The sequence below is a fragment of the Bombus vosnesenskii genome, unplaced genomic scaffold (genome assembly GCF_011952255.1).
Source record: "Bombus vosnesenskii isolate JDL3184/JDL3185 unplaced genomic scaffold, Bvos_JDL3184-5_v1.1 scf7180000013294, whole genome shotgun sequence".
NCBI classification, from domain to species: Eukaryota; Metazoa; Arthropoda; class Insecta; order Hymenoptera; family Apidae; genus Bombus; species Bombus vosnesenskii.
Genome location: NW_022882945.1, coordinates 1,295,041 through 1,312,850, shown reverse-complemented (window position 1 = coordinate 1,312,850; position 17,810 = coordinate 1,295,041). Strand labels below are relative to the sequence as shown.

Below are 17,810 nucleotides of genomic sequence, written 5' to 3'. Positions count from 1 at the left end.
TCATTTCGTTCTTTAAATCTCTTTTGAAGATTTTGAAACTCAAAGATTCATCAGAAATGATCATTTCTCATATCGCATTACAATATTGTCAATCGCACACCAAACACGAATTAACTTCAAAATAAGTTCCATAAACTTCCTTGCTGCATCCTGTACCCCGTGCGTCTTACGATCTTATTGAAATTAATTGCACTTGTTAAAATATACAAACTTTTAATTTAGAAATTTCTACAAATCTTCCAATTCCAAAACTTTAATCGCGTCCCTTCGTTAATCGATATTAATCGCTTTATTATTCTATTGCCTGCTATATCAAAACAAGAAATGAAAAATGAATTCCATACCATTTATTTGCATGAATGTACATCCTGCGTGTCTCGCAAATATCCTGGCGCTTGAAACCTAACCATCATCGTCGCTAGTGTCTTCCAACTACGGGCGACGAAGATTTACGTCAATGCACGACCCACAGTGATAATGGAGACGAGTGGCCGACGTAAGAGCGTGGTCAGTCCGATTGCATTGAGCCGGTTCGGCCGAATTACGTGTTCGCGTCGTTCAGAGTCAGTCGTTGTCGGGACGGCGAGCCGCGCGGTTCGGTCACGTACTTTGCTGTTGCCGGTGTGAAACGGTCGCGTGACTGTTTCTCCTTTCTCTCCCTTGGTCGTGTTCCATCAACGACCACCTGTGCTTCGTTCACGGCGTTCCAGCGTCCAACAATTTTCGGCTACGATAGGCGTCTACGTTGCCTCTGCATGCGCGTGTGCGTGCGTATACCTGAAACAGAAGTTAGGCCAACGGGAGAGAAAGGTACGAGGGCAGGTGTTGAGGTATACGAAGTTTACCGGAGTTTGAGTCGTGTTTCTTGGGGATTTCGGGTCCAGTTCTTCGCTTCTTTGTTCGAACGCACGATTTTCTTCTCGTGGAAGAGACTGTGGTGAGTGATGGTTGTATCGTTGGAACTTTGAGGTGGATTTAGAGGCACTAGCGTGCTACACAGAATTAACACACGTTCGTAAAGTTATTTTAGGCGTTTTATTCTTCCAAAGTTTAAAATGAAATTTGCAATTTAAATATTGAGGTGTAATTAATACATACAGTGAAAGTCAAATATTATGATCTGATGTAAATTTTGTCTCGCAAATGTGTGTTAATTCAGCAAATGTGTAGTGTCATTTACTAGGCAATGTACATGCGTTTCATAAGACAATATATTCGCGAGTAACGCAATTTAACCCTGCAACGTCCTTTCGATTATTTCATTCGATCAAATCATACTTCTCTATCGTTAAAAAAAATTCTTAAGCGTGAGAAAAATATGAAAGAATACGCAATTTCTCATGTCAATTGTATACTAATGACTCTCTTAAAACATCAAAAGCCGTTTCCTCGGTTAAAAGAAAAAGAAGGTTGAAACGTAAAATATTCATTCGCTTGCAACAAGATTCGACGTCTACTAGAACAAGCGTACAGCATTGTCCAGTAAATGAATACACTTATTAGAAATAATAAACGTTTTCATCCTGATCGATATTTTTGTTAAAACGTCGTATAAATGAGTACATTGTATACATTCGTTAAATTCTACATCTTCATTGCAACAAAAGTACGGAATTGTATAGAGATGATATGAATTTTATTTACAATTAAAAGAGAAGAAAACGGTATATGTAATTAAGTAATATTTGAAAATCGAAAGTTTGAAACTGCGTTCGTGGAGATCGAGCTGCTCCGTTTACAAGCTATCGTACATTCCTGTTTTTAAGGGTAAACAACGATCGAACGATGAGAATAATAGGTTTGCAAGGTTGCGGTCGTGAGTACTGTTTGTGGCCATGAGATCTCGTAAAGATATCGAGCCGCTCTGTTTTTCGTTTCATTAGAAATTCTACGATGTACTAACGGGACATTGTTTCCACTGATTGATCGATATTTTTCTAGACTCTAAGTACATTAATGTCAGTACGTATAGATTTGTACGTGTACTGTATTTCAAACCAACTATAGAACAACATATAATAAAACGTACACGCTAGGTATGACAAGATAGAAAACTTCTTGTTACATGATACTTGAATATTTTTAATAAAAGATTCAACGAAAGGAATAATCACTCATTCGACTATATTATTTCATTGAACGTACGTCTAAGCTTCATCATGGAAATGTTTGCTGCGAATGCAAAGAGCGATGCCAATTCGTTCGTTTAAAAGATTCAATTTGTTCTCACGCCTATTGACACGACGCCTTGTAATTGTGTCTTTATCGCCTCTATTTGATACCTATCAGAGCGTATGGTATTATCGTCATGTTGTCAAACTCAACAATAAGCATGTCAGATAAAATCGTCAAGCTTAAAAACTTTAATAATTTTCTCAATTGATCGTTCGAACTTTCAAATCGGACGATGAAATAAACGAATAAGAAACATCGTTATATGAGCGAATATTTCATAATGTTTTATTATATTTTCAAATTTTTTCGTTTCGATGAAAAGATTTAAGGAGTGAAACAAGATAACGAACGGTATGTTCGTATCAAAATATGTAATAATATTATTATGTGACAATATGAAGATATAAAAATATTTCTGAGCAAAAGCTATAAGAGATAGCTACACAATGAACGCGTTATAAGTTATAAAGGAACCCCTTCAAAAAGGGTTGCAAAGTATATCAGTCGATTGGTATTTTTCTATTAGTTCTTTCTATCAATTAGTCCACATTTCTCGTATTTACGATATTTCGTCAAAATACGCACTTCTACGCACACAGCTTGGTCAAATCTTATCAGAGCAAGCAGACTCGCCTCTTAAGAGTATATCAACATAGCGAGGAGGTTTATGGGTTCTAGCAACACTTCGGAAAATCGAACGCCTTGTCACAAGTTACACATGTTGTACACGCCTAGTGTTGGACGTAAACGATCGCGTACCTATGTATTAACGGCGTATGACTAAGCTATCTGTTATGTGCCACGTTCCTATAATCCGCTTATTCTCCGTTGTCTTAATTGTAATTATTGGCGTGATCGCCTCGTGAAAAATTGAACAGTATATCGCAACGGGTAAAAATAGACGATTACTCGGTCGGAATTTTTTGCCAGCTGGTTTTCCGATTTCGGATTACGTTCTTAAAATGTTTCAAATTTTTTTAATCTCCCGCCAGTATTTCCTTCAACGTTAAAGGTCCAAAAAATTGATCATAATAATGATTAGTTTTATCGTGAGTTCTTATATTTTATTCGTACATAATAATTCAGTTCATAATTATTCAGTAATCAAAGAACGTGTTCGTTACTGAATGCAAAATATCCCTTGCGGCGATTAAACTCTGCATTGAAACACCAACGCCCTATTCTTCGTGCTAAATTAATTTCATTATTATAATTGCTATTTGCTAAATCTCAGATCAAGGAAAAAAGATGACAGTTTTAGTTACAGAAGATTAATATTTACCGTATCTCTTCATTCCAGAAACAAAAGAAAAAAGAATACCTCGATGAAAATACTTTCGCTCTATTGGCTTTGTAGATTGGGTTAAATCCACCCTGTCCCTCCCGGTTTATTTTAACAAAGTCTATTCCGATTGAATAGCTAAAAATTCTACGTTAGCTCTAAAGTGCACACGAGATATCAACCAGAATACAGCAAATGGATGGCAAACAACTAGGGTTTCGAGGACACGGTTGAATGAATCGCGCGTATCGTTGTGAACACGCGGTTCATAGCACGTGCATCATTGTAGCGTGTCAAGTAACGTAGAAACGAAGTAATTTGGTCGAACGTTTGGTACGAATTCCGAAACGAACGTTTACGAGTCGGCATTAAAAACACGGCTGTTATCACACGGGCTCCGTTCGAAATTTCGCCTTGGATAATCGCGAAAGAACAGCTGCCTGAGCGAATCTCTCTCTTTTTTTTCTTATCCTCTTCATTTTGCTTTCTTTTTTATCTGTTTGATTGGCGAGAAGGGAACAGCGAAGAGTCAAGGTTGATTCGCGTTTTCGAAACCGGATCGAGTATGCTAATGTAACAGTGACATCCGCGTCAGATTCGACCTCTTCCCTTCCTTTCCTTTTTATCACTGGCGAGTCTTATCTCTCGTCGCGGTCATATTTAATTATAGCAAAGTTTATTTCATTTATGAATGCTACAGTCAGTGGAAGGGCAGATGTCTTTAATTTATTTCTGTCTCGTGGATAATGGATTGAGAAACTTTCGAATTTTTTGAAGATTAAAATTCTTCTCTTACGTAAAGTGCGTTTATGGTTGAAGTAACAGCGGTCCTTTATATCTTAATGATGCTCCTTAAGATAGCGAGTAAAATACTAAAGGAAATTGTCCTCCTTATAAGATTTAATTTTTCTCGGTTTTCCGATTATTATTTCACTTGATATTCAAATACTAGGTATTTTAAGGATTAAAAAATAGGTATTAAATATATAAAGTTTCGAAAAGTTCAATGACGACCATTAATGCTAATTATGACAATCTGCATTTCCAGAATATTTAAGAGGATAGCAAAAATACATATTTAATTCTAAAACTGAATAAAAACGCGGTCTTTGTATAGTATGGGATCATTTGCCGGCATTCGTCGGATTTTTAAATTGCCTGTATAAAATCTGTAAATATTTATTTTCGTATACTTCCATGGCCTTTATTCTTGATATGACTCAGGGCCTTCTCTCAATCGACCATAAGAATAATTCGCGGTTATATATCATTGCCATACACGTTCGCTTCTTTGTCGGCGGCATTCGTCGAAAAGACGTCTGACTTTACGATATTCAACGTGATTCGCAGAATGATAATTGATAGTTTCCTACTCGTGGCTCGAGCAAGCTCAATTTCCCTCTTGCTCGAGATTACGAACGCTAGAAAATTGTTCTCGGGTGCTCGAGTTTCTTCAGTTCCCTGAAAACGATTTGTTACGTCCCGTTATCTGATACGGGCTGAATTCTGTCCCTCGGTCGGGACGGCCACTAGGTTTGCAAACATCATAGGTCGGACCGCAGTAATCCTAAGGCACAGTTATCATCGTCAGGGAGGATAACGTGCCCTCAATGCAGTGGCCTTTAGGCCGAGTCATCAAGCTTTATCTAGACGTCGATGATATAACGTCAATTCACATCAGAGATCAGGCCACACACCACGGACAGGATGGCACCCAGATATCTGCATATCCTTGGCGCGCACCCTCAATAGTCTTAAGTGCCCACCAGGGGCCTTGGCATTTTCATAGTTAAGGTCCTTCGGACCAAGCGAGTATTTCCTGTCTTAGATTTCCCTTTACGTTTATTGTCTACCACGTGTTAGCTTAGAAAGTTGGTTTTCTCCACATCTGATATGTTCCGTTGGCAACTTTCTCGCGAGGGCGGCTAAAACCCTTCCTGGTCCACCAACCGTCTTATTATCCAATCGGAGACGGTGTCTACTGCCCTCACTTCCTTAACCAAAATTGTCATCAACAAATCCGATAGTCCCGTGTCCTTAGACACACCCACCCCTAGCTTTCCTCAGACACAGTATCGTCAGTAAAACTTCACTTATTCTGTATCCTTAGAATAGTCAACATATCTATATCGGTCTCTACCCTTATAAGTCGCGTACTTAATCTATTGTTGTAACAAAGTCTTACATAACGTGGTTGGAGTGAATTGTGATTTATGCTAATTCAGTGCGTGTTATATTGTGATTGGTGAATTCACAATAAAGGTTGATTAAAACAAAGTTAATTGTTGTGTTACGACTCAACTATATTTTATTTTCACCAACCAACCCTAAAAATTACGTGACAACGACATCATCCGGACGGCCACGGTTAAGACAGCAACCAGCATCTTGGATCGAGGTGTCAAACATCTCGTTCCCAAACCAACCCGTTCCAGTAGAATCAATCGAGAGGGAGTTTAATGGAAGATCTAATTAACTCTATATTCACAATATCTTGGTCCGTACCCTCTCAACGGGGGGAGGATGTTACGTCCCGTTATCTGGTAAGAGTTGAATTCCATCCCTCGGTCGGGACAGCCACTAGCGATGCAAACATCGTAAGTCCGACCGCAATAATCCTAATTCACACGGTCATAAACTAAATATCGTTTTTTACTTTAACTTCAGGGCCCCCAATTGCTGCAACATAGAAGTCAAATCGAGAAATTCCTTAGGGTTATTGTTGTCCGATCTATGATGTTTGCACCGCTAGTGGCTGTCCCGGCCGAGGGATGGAATTCAGCTCCTACCAGATGACGGGACGTAACACGATTTTACCTGGCAGTTTCGTAGGGGGTTGTGGTCGTTCGAAATTAGCCGATGGAATTGCTCTCATGCTACGTGGCCAAATTCAGAATGTGATTATGGCTAAAGTGCACTATGGTTGAAAGAGTATCTATGGTAGAACATATTTTAGATGGAATACTCCTAACGAATTTATTTCGTATTTGTAGCAAATATATTAGGAAGTTGGTATTATTAGTTAAAAATAGTGTGTCAAATATATTTACATATATCGTTATTATTCGGAGGAATTAGGAAATAGTCTTTTTTCTAACAGTTTCACGTCCAGTGACATGGACGTGTTGTTAGCTGCAGGCCAAGTGTTTAGTGTCCGGTGACACGACGTTGGTGTTAGTGTTGGTGTGATCCTTTACGTGAAACCTACGAACTTGAAATATTTTACCAAAAAACGTCGGTTACTGGTTAGAGCTGCTAGTAAATTTATGCGGATGAGAAAATGTTGAACAACTCAGAATATTTGAATGGTGTTGAAAGATAATGATTTACAGTTGTTTAATTTTCGATAAAAAATGTTACAAGCGTATTTTTCTTAATAATGAACCAAGTAGATGAAACAATATATAAAATTCGTATTTATCTAGAAGATTTTCCGAGTTCCAAGTTCTTGTGATATAATAGTGCAGTAATCTATAATAATGTGTTCTAATGTTCAAGAATAACAATTCTCTCAAGCGGTTTGTTATCTGTAACAATAAACCTTCTTCCAAAATTCTTAATTGCGGAATAAATTATTTTCCGGAATAATTCTATTTTATTCACGAGCATAGAGAACTCTCTAACCTTCTACATTCGTTAAACGCCTGACTGACGAACTTGTGTACAAACAGTTCTGTTAATGCTTACATCTTGCGGTGAGTAACATGACGTATTAACATCCATGACCTTATATTACGTATTTATCGAGCGAGATTGGCTACGAGTCTTCGTAGGGAGTCTCCGTTAGAACCAATGCAATCTGCGGATTTAATTTGCTGATTCTAGACGCGCAATCGATTCTTCGTAGTTATCTATCAAAGGAATCGTTTCATTAGGCGAATCTTTTTTGTAAATGGCCTTACGTAAAAAAAAAATATCACAAAAGAACTTGCTTTAAAAATTAGAATATTCTGACTCACAGACGGATTTACATTTTCGTTGTTTATTTTAATTTGTAATAATAAATTGTGACATGTAAAGTATCTGATAATTTTTTAGGAAGTTAAAAATAAGTATTGCAAATATATTTTTATTATCAGAGCAGAATAAAGTTATTTTATAAATTATTTCAATGAAATGGTATGTACATTTAAGAACACAGTATTCGGCTCAAAGTTTTCGAATGATTCGTAAGGCATTCATTGTCCTACGCGTTAAATAAGAAAATAACGTAACAGCCGAGTCATTTGAGCCGCCAAATGATTCATGCTCGCACGAAACGCACTGCAACTTAAAACACACTTCCTGCTACGGAGCGGTCCACCAGCTCCCTTTATGGACTATAGCCACATTGCATAATGCAATCTGAGTGCCTGATCTTTGAGCAGCCATTGCTCGATATTCCAGATAAAATAACGTATATAACGCGTACAGGCGTATATGTACAATTTCTAATCGACAGAACGATCTGCGATAATAATTTATATCAAATTTTCAATTTCCATAAATCTGTCAAGAATCGATAAATCTTTCCGATCAGTTTCTTTCTATCATGAGGATAGACGATCAATTTATCACGTTGACATTACAAATAATCCGAAGTATATATTTTTTAGACATCTGAAATGTTTTTCTAATTATGAAAGTTCGAATGTGTAGGTATAAATCGTAAATATTAATGTCAATATTTACTGTACTTATAACAATGGAAGTTAATTAAGAATTTGCGTAGAACAAAGATTCAGCTTCGCCTTAATATAGAATCGATAATCGCAAAGCCAAACATAACGACGTGTTCTCATATTTTCCACTCCTTCAGAAATAAAATTGTAGCTTACGGATCTAGGGATATGTATTTTATCATAGAAACAAAAATATTATTTACGTGAAAGTTAATGAGCACATATTTAATGAAATTATCGAATTACAGTAGGAAAATGTTAGAAACATTTATAAGTACCATATATAAAGTATTATATTTTTTCCATGAAAAATAGATACATATTAAATTATTGAATTATAATAAAAAAAATTCCATAGTCACGTCGACTTAAAAAAAAGACAAGTTAATGTAACAGACACGCGACACTCATCAGGCAGAATCCTCGTAGCTCTTTGTTAATTCCTCCCAATTGAGTGCAGAATGCTTGTAAAACTGCTGTTTCCGCAGAGTCCATGTTTTTCAACTTATGAATCACACAGATATCGTTATACAAGTTTCTTTAGTCACGTTTCGATTCGAAGCCTGGTTCAAAGTTCGGACGGACACGAAGCTTTTTCCATCCGCACAGAGTACTTTTTTTTTTCGAATCGCGGCTGGTCGAGGACAAGTGGTTAATTCAGCGTGCAAGCACGGTGCGCGAAAAATAACGAGGAGCAAGGGGGTTTAAGATTGTGACAGACAACCATACGTTTTTCGTGGCAAGCGGCGACGGGGCGTTTGTTTTATCGAAACGAGGCGTCGCCGCGACGGTTGACGGGCATCGACACTTTTATCGAGCCACGAGGATTTCGCTCAATCGTTTCCACATTTTAGAGACGTCCTATTGAATCACCTTTCTAGGTTCTATTCTTTTTATTGTTCCCCGATCTATGTGTCTCTCTCATGTTCGACAATTGTAGATAACGACGATGTCCTCGTTTTTCTTTCGATTCTTTTTTCCAAGTGAATCTTTTCGTTCTTTATTACCGACCCTGATTTTTCTTTTCTTTTTTTTGCTAAAAATCGTCCTTCTTTCTGTGAATCATAAAAAGAAAATCCCTCGTGTCTTTTGCATGATTTCTAGGAGACTTCTTTTCCTTTGTTAATGTCCGCAATTTTTATTGTGCTTGTATGTATTGTTTTATCGTTCGCGTTACGATATTGTGTTACTGCTGCGTAACGAATCGGCACGTGGGAAGTTCTAGACACATAGAATGGACTTTGGCGGTCATACATCGTAGATTAGTTTGATAAAATGGGAAAAAATATCGTTCTCAGGCTGTTTTTACGCACGAGAAAAATACGTCTTCTGTCGGCCCTGAACACCAACTTTATCGAGATATTTTAAAATCTCCTCTGTGTTCCAATACCTGATTTATTCCTGTATTACATATATTCACTTTTATGTTACATTAATCTTCTGTAAACAAAATGCTTTCTAATTCTGACAAAATCGATCGCAATATATTGATTGCAACTTTTTCATCTCCAATATCAATACTAATTCAAGTCCAAGGGGGCAAATAATCGTTATAAATAGATTGGATGATATCAGAAGGACATAATACTAATAAGATATAATGTTAAATGGATAAAATAAAATTTTGCAAGATACTATAGAAGGTTGAGTAATAATAACGCTGCAAATAGCAATTCGTATTAATGCAACGGCATAAAAACAGTTGTGTAAACAATCAGAGGATGTGCAACGAATTTTTTTCCTCGTTCGTCGGTTAATACGGTATTTAAAATGTAAAAAGTCACGAAGTTGGCGAGTGTTTAGAAAATACGTGCGATTTTCAGCAACAGGAAGCGTAATTTCGCCCACGCGGCAGCAACATCCTCTTTAACGAAAATGTTTTCCATCGTTTACTCCTTCGACCTTTAAACATCCAGTAGCCAACTATCATAGGATCGATCATGTTCATGAAAGCTTCTGTTTGATCATTTCCTTCGAAAGCCAATCGATGTGCGTAGGCAAAATGATTGTTGACGTAGTTCAAGAAAGATTTTTAATAAACACGAGCCGCGTGCTGGATACGTTTGGCTGATTAAAATAAGCGAAAATGGAATTTCTGTTTTAAAATAGACTACATTTCGAACAAATTTTTCAAAATATACGTAATATTTGTATTAACATTAACGTTACCAGGCCAGGCCAAATGATCGGTTTCAAAATTTAATTTAAGATTGTACATTCCTCGTTATTTCTTTTGTTCATCTAACTTTATTATATATCATTTTTATATTCTCTGATTAATTGGTTTTTCAATTTTTGTTAATATAAAAATTTACATAAAGTTAGATGAACAAAAGAAATAACAATGAATGTAGAATTCTAAATTAAATTTTGAAAGCGTCCATTTGAACGAGGCTGGTAAGGTCAGTGTTAATAACTTTTTTACCTAAATTTCATTCTGATGTTTCAACAATTTTCGATAGATCTCTCTATATTTTCTAATAGTAATAGTTCCTCGATGAGATAAAAAAATAATAGAAGTTTAAAATATAAGTTTAAAGATTAGAAAATTCGTAAATTGAAGCTCATTGAATTTATCGTTGAAGTATATTCATAAATAATAGGTGAACCTCGAGTTTGTAATTTGGAGGTTTGAGTCTGGGTTATAGTTTTGTGTTAGATTATTTTCTATTTCGATTTGCGTTTCGGTAATACGATTGCCCATAAAATTTGTTGGTAAGATACATATGAAGTAGAAGTCGAGAAATATTATGACATCGATTTGGTTTCTCAAAACATTTATAATCTCCCATTCTAAAGAAATATTTTTAAAAATATCTTAAATAAATATCTTTGTAAGGAATCAAAGTCTTCTGTTGCAGTAAATATTGTTATAGCGATTCTCATATCGTTTCTAGATTATTTATTGCCAAAAAGAATATTTACAAAACGTTCTACGTCGATTATTACGTGCATTATACAATACCCAGTTGAAACTTTACAATTGTTTAATAATAATGAATTACGATATATTTAAACTTTGGCCTGGAAAGTTATTCCGCAAGAATATCGAACAAGGAAATGTTTACAGAGTTACACAGGATTTTAGGAAAAAATCTTGTCTGTGTCAATATTTTTGTTCATTATCTTATGTATTTCTATTATACAATAGCCAATCATCCTTTGCATCGTCGACTAAGAATCAAAGAACTATTTGAATTTTCTTGTATTACTTTTGATACATTGCTTTATTGCTCGATAACGAGAATCTCGAGAACGGAGCAGCTCGATCGAACTAGACGCAATTTCACATGGAAAATTCACGAACTGTGGAAGTAGATAAAAGAGGCCTTCTTTATTCTTCTATCGATGATCGCAAGTTGCACTTTTAACATTTCAATTCGATTTCGATAATAGAGCGTCAAGCGACGCACGTTCTTGTTGTGGCGTCATTCACGTCGTTGGTGGGAATCGAAGCAGTTGCTCATCGGCAGTTGTTGCGTCGTGACTCGCGACCGTAGTTCGAGCCCGTATCGCGATTGACTATCGATCAGTTTTCAAACGACAACGAACCAGGAAAGACTTGTTGTGAATTGTGTTCGAACGCGAATTCTCAGGATACACGGTATATATATATATCTCCTTGTGCTTGTTTCTTCAATTTATCGTTCTTCGAATGAAATTTTGTCGTTTCAAAGAAGATTCAGTAGAGAAACAACAGAAGAAACAAAAGCGAGCAAATTCGAGACAAGCTGTACTTTAAAGATCGATTTCTTCAAGTTCGAAAATTTGCTGTTGAATTGGAATAAATGACACGATCTTAAATAATCAAGGAATGTGCTCCAGTCACGTATAATATATGGAATACGTAAAATATATAATATTTTTTGAACATTCAGAATTCGAAAAACGCTTGAAACAACAAAGAAAAGTGCTACTTGCGTTTCATCCGTGGTCATTTTTTTAAAAACTCAAATCCTGGAGACACATAAGAAAAAAGACAAATCTTCGAGGTTCTCGTGTAATTCGATCCAAAGAATCGAGAGAAGCTCGGTAGACGTGAGAGTAGTCAGATGAATCACGAGACGAATTGCACAGGCAGAATCGAAGTGACGGAAGAAGGGGAAGTTCCGCGGACATTCACACGTGGATGCTGTGGCCCGTGTTGGGGGATGACGGGCTAAGCCCAACGTCGCCCCCGGCGACGGCCAGCGTCAAGGGGGTGAACAAACTGGCGCCCTTGCTGCTCTGCGCGCCCTGCAAGCCCAGCAGCCACAGGAAGAACCAGAATTCCACGCAGTGGTACGTGCAGCAGGTAAACACAGACTGGCAACAAATTCATCATTCGTTTGTTTCCTCGTTCAAGCTTCTTTTCTTTCTTCATATTCTCTTTTATTATCATTTTTCCCTTCTATAGTAGTATTTTTGTATTGTTTTTCTTCTCTTTAGTTGTTCGTTGTTCGTTGTTGTTCGTTATGTTTCTTTGCGCTGCTGTCTGGTTATGATGATTCCCTTGTTTCATTCTATTTCACGTGTAAACATTTCAGATGTTTAAAGGTAATCGAGTAGCGTTAATTTTCAACCGTAGTTCGACCATGCTACGTGACTTCCCGCGTATACACAAGAAAATCCTCTGGTTATGAGTGTTATACGAGCATTGTAGAGATCTAGTTTCAGCGAGGAATTTCGCGTGGTGTGCTCGAACGTGTTTTCAGCTCGCGCTTGATTATTGTAGAAGAGTTGCTTGCAAGAAGTTAGAGAGCCAATGTTAAGATTATGAGTTTTAGAATAGAAATCAAGATTCATTTTTTCGAAAGCATTTGCACGTTTTTACTTTTAGAAATAAAAAAAAAATGGTGCTTGTCGTTGTGACAAGTTAAAATAAGAGACAAGAGATTGATAAAATTAATTATTTATATTCGTGCTTCGATTTCGGTGAAGATCGATGTTGATTTTATTAAAATTACTTACGTGCATTTATTATTAATTGCAAAAGCAACAAATTCTCAAATCTGTCGTTCTGACGTATTTTAGTAGCGTTAAAATCGTTTCTAGGTAAAATTATACGTTTGATGCGCTTCGAATAATTCGATGAAACTCCGCGTCATTCAATCACCAGAAATATCGAATGTTTACGTGTCGAACTTACGGCTGAAAATCTGATTCTATTTCGTTAGAAAATGTCGAAACTTCACAGCCTGTTCGTTTACCTTAGTAATGCGATTCCGTTGTTCCATTGTTAAATGACTTAGATAATTTTCGCTCGTGTCCGATAAATCATGCGAAAGTTTGCTCGAACGGATTCCTCGAGTTCCGATTTCGTTTCTTCGATAAATTCGGAAAATTTTAGTATTCCGATTGATCATTCGATTTCAGTTATTCGTGTTATCGCAGTTATGGCTATTAAGCCAGAATGTATTGCATTATACGTGTGTTTAATATATAATATAATATAGAATATAATATCTAATATAGAATATTCGCGAGTATAGTAAATTTAAAAAAAGAATACCTATTCACGATAAGGAATTCTATTTTTGGAAGTATATTTGATGCTTTTAGCAGTCTTGTATAAATACCGCATAATCTGAAATGTCATTGCAACACGATTACGATATAATGATAAGCTATCGGAAGAAATTGCTTTCGCACGTAGAATTTGTTTGGTATTTCTGTGATTCGTAAGTGTGTCACCTACGTTTATTGTGCATGCCTAAACGTTTGTTGTATATATAGTACTGACCTCCTCGTGCATGAGAACGAGAAAAAAGCATCGTGTATCGTTGCTGTTTCACCATAATGAATTGTCAAATGAATACGTCAAATGAATTTAATGAATCAGGTGTTGCATCATAAATGTTTCAACTAGATTGGTATACCACACAAGGAAATTCCCATCTTTTTATATCGATTTTCCTCGGATAAGTTTATCGATATATTTTAATGTGACTTAATCATGGGATCGCCCCAATGAGACTACTTTTTTTATTCGTACTAATATATCATTAATATACAATACAAATGATGATGCCAAAGCCTAGTGAGGCTTTGAAACTCACAAAAATGTTACAGTTCGATCAATTCTTTATTTGGAAACATTTGAAAGGAACAGGTAACGTTGCAAGAATTCACTTTTCAAAGCGAGAAACTTACACAGTTACAGCTATTGTGTGTAGAAAAAGGTTATTCAAGAAAAAAGGGCAAGACGGAGAAAGTGTGGTTCACAAAAGGCAAACTTACAATGTTAGAATTAACCTGAAGACGAGAACCATTGTACTGCGTATTCAGCCAGGTATATAAAACACTAAATTACTTCGTTTACATTCGCTGTAAATTCTTCAAGGAAAAGAATAATTTTTCCATTGTTTGCCTTTATCCAATGACAATAACTTTTCCATTACTTTATAACGCTCTTGTTATCAAACTTTTTTCTCTCACATATCAATCGAATATTGTTTTTACGTCGTTCAGTACATTTACCACGCACTGTATATATTCTAGACTGAAACGATTCCAAGTAAAATATTTTCCCTGTATGGGAGTCGAAGAAACAAACGAGGCCGTACAAGTGCAACTAACATCAGAAAAATGTCGTAATTAATCATAATTTTTTTCCTGAGATATATACAGAGGGACATTTTTTTCGTAGTACGCGGTGTTTTCCCATGTATTAATGATTTAGTTTCTCTATTCGCGGGAGTTTTATTTAAATACTCGCATGCTTGTTGATAAATGTGCATACGTGGAAGTGGTTAAATCGGATAATCAGGGTCAGAATGTCATCGGAACTGTATCGTTGTCGTTAATGACCAGGATGTACGGCATGCAAATAAAGACGATAACGTATGGTTACATTGACCTAATCAACGATGAATAAACCGACGAGGATCTCTTTTCATCCACGTACATATCATTCAGGGGAGGATAATTGGACGATAATTAAAAGCAAATAATGAGTTGTCCATCAGGGAAATTGGTTTTCGTTCGTGCAACCAGCTGTAGAAATTATTAAAATGGCCATTTCATTTGGCACGTGATGCGGCACGTTTCGTAGATATGGTCAATTTTTCCCTTCCTAATATCACCTAGTTTTTTTTACGTCAATCGATCGACTTTTAACCGGTTTAATGAACGGTACTTTCCTATTTTACGTCAATTCTTCGTTATTTTTTAGTTCGCACGTGCCGTGCGTTGAATTATGTATGCGAGAAACAACAAATGTTTCGTTTGCATGATTTAAGAGTTTTCATTTCGTCTTACACTGGATAAGCTTCGATTAGTTTTCTGTATGCTTTTACGGTTATGGAATAGGAAAATGTCGATACGTTGGGTTGACATTTTTTTTATCTGCGGTTGACTCATAGATAGAGCCGACGATTTGAGTAGTCGACGATAGAATTATGTCATGATCAAACAGACGATACGAGACTTTAATATCAATGTGTGTGTATATGTATATATATATATGCTAGAGTAAACTAATGTTACAGCAAATATATAATATACACATATCGAATATTTAGGAGTAATCGGAATTATTGCATAGTCACTGGATTTAAATAGGGAACTTTGAGAAATGCTAACGTAAAGTCATTCGTTGTACTACTTTAACTGTAGTTTTGCTATCTGTTTTCTTTAAACGTAGTGATCTTCGTCTGTCGTAGAAATTGGGTTACGTAAGTAAGTATATGTATGTACAAAGAGAACGGGAACGCGAAGTGATTAAAGGTACTTTGACACCTTATTTACCGGTACATGAGTCATCCTCGCTGCTCGTTTAATTGCTTATCTGGGATCGTACCTTACGTACCGACCTACGGAGCCGTGTAATTATGCGTTGCCTGACCGGAAACCGGCAGCAGTTTGTACTTAATCGAATTCCCTTGAGAAGCAAAAAAATTTTCTTTGTTTATGAAACCTTCTGAGCAACGTGTTCGCCAGACACGCGTTACACTTTCGATCTGTTCGCAGTTGTGGCTCATTACGTAGCTTATTCATGATCTTTGTCGTGTCTGACACAAGAACTTATCGTAAAATGATCTTTTATAATGAAATAACCATAATCTGCAATTTCGCAATGTTTATCTATTTTTGTGTCTATCGTCTTGAAGAATCTAAACTGTCTTTGGTAAATTCTCTGATCGTGGGCCACGTGAAACTATAACAAAATTCTGCGATCGACACTGTTATTGCACTTTGTACAAAGAACATTTTTCTTTTTTTATAGTAAAGTTTTATATAATACGAACTTTGTATAATTTGTCGTAAGTGTTCTAATACTTCCAATACAAAAGGGAGCTACGATCGGCTTTAAAAGTAGTCGATTTGACTAGTCAATTCTCTCATTTAATCTTAACAAATTACAATTCATATAGATACAATCATAATTCCTTACCATCGAGTAGCTAACTCTCCTAACTCTCGATCAAAGAAATCCAGCGAGTTATCAACAGTTAACATGTCTGTGTATGTGTCCTTCGAATTTAATGAAGAAAGAATAGGCTCAGAGACTGGAATCGTCGACCCTGATCTCCCTTTGGAGAAGTTTCGGCACTGTTAACACGTTTGAGTGCATTGTGTTCTTTATTGAGGTGTTTCAGAGTACACACGCTGAGCGTACGTGAGTGGCTTTTGTGGCGGGCATCAACAAAGCTCCGCTTTATCAACGCTCGTTCTTTGAACTTCCGGCACGTCTTGGTACCCACGCGACATTTTTCTCACTCGACGCAACCCCTTCTTCTTTCTCTTCGATCACTCGTATTGTCTCTTAGTCAAAAGTCTCCTCGACGGTGAATCATTCATTTTAAAATAGCGTGTTGAAAACGTGGAAGACACCTCGCTAGGTTATTGTTACCAAACGGAAATCCGTGAATTATAGAGGATTTCTGATTAGTCAGTAGCTACGCTTGGTAGAGAAACCAATGGAGGAAATCGAATGTTTACATCGGATCGAAAATAAAATTGGGTCAGTCAGGTTATTTTAATCGTGTGGTGCAAGTACGATACGACGTAAAAGTGTTAGGATTAATATAAAACTATTCGCGACTTGCAGACTTAGAATTTATCGAAATAAAAGTATCTGAGATCTTTTGCGGAATAAATTACTGATTAATAATTACACTGCGAGTTTTTATGCAAATTTATACTCCTGCTATAAGCGCAATTAGAGAAGTGGAATCTAGGTAGAGATTAGTCCCACCTTCTGAATATTACAGTGAGTAAAAAATTATAGCAAGCGAATTGTCAAGATGATTTATTATCACACATGCGATACAGACACAACAGTTTTTTATACCGAGTGTTAAAAAATATTCCTGAACCAGATCTGGACTTTAAATAGCGTTAAATTGTGTTCTACCGCAATACCACCTAAAACGTATGATTGTTTTCATCATTATGGAATCACTATCGTATGTTTTTGTCGGAAGACTTTTGCGGAGTACTGTATACGAAGTCAAAAATAAAGTAACCGCGGGCGAAAGTAAAAATGTACGGAATGCTCAGCCCACGGGATGATTCGTGACGATAGTGCAGGGTGTAACGTGCACGCAGAAACTCCGGAGGATTAGATCATCGCGTGAATTTATCTAACAGGCTTTGGAAAATTGTTGCTCGAAGCGTTGCGAAACCGTTTAGCAGAATGACTGTTATCTGCTCCTTGGCGGCCACGGCTGTCTCTCTCTCTCTCTCTCTCTCGATCCGTTCCTTTTATT

General features: G+C 36.6%; 1 protein-coding gene across 6 annotated transcripts in view; it reads left to right on the top strand.

Moving 5' to 3' along the window:
• The window catches only part of LOC117233044 (ral guanine nucleotide dissociation stimulator), a 43,547-nt gene that overhangs the window by 15,478 nt on the left and 10,259 nt on the right, over positions 1 to 17,810 (top strand). Inside the window, exons 1-2 of one of the 6 annotated variants that reach the window (XM_033492940.1) lie at positions 485 to 937; positions 12,196 to 12,412. The exons of 1 other annotated variant lie outside the window; for it this stretch is intronic. In XM_033492940.1, the coding sequence (XP_033348831.1) occupies positions 756 to 937; positions 12,196 to 12,412 (399 nt within the window). In that variant the 5' untranslated portion in view covers positions 485 to 755. Of the gene's footprint in view, positions 1 to 484; positions 938 to 12,195; positions 12,413 to 17,810 lie in introns of those variants that run through there. 4 more of the 6 variants (XM_033492941.1, XM_033492945.1, XM_033492942.1 and 1 more) reach the window with 4 other exon arrangements.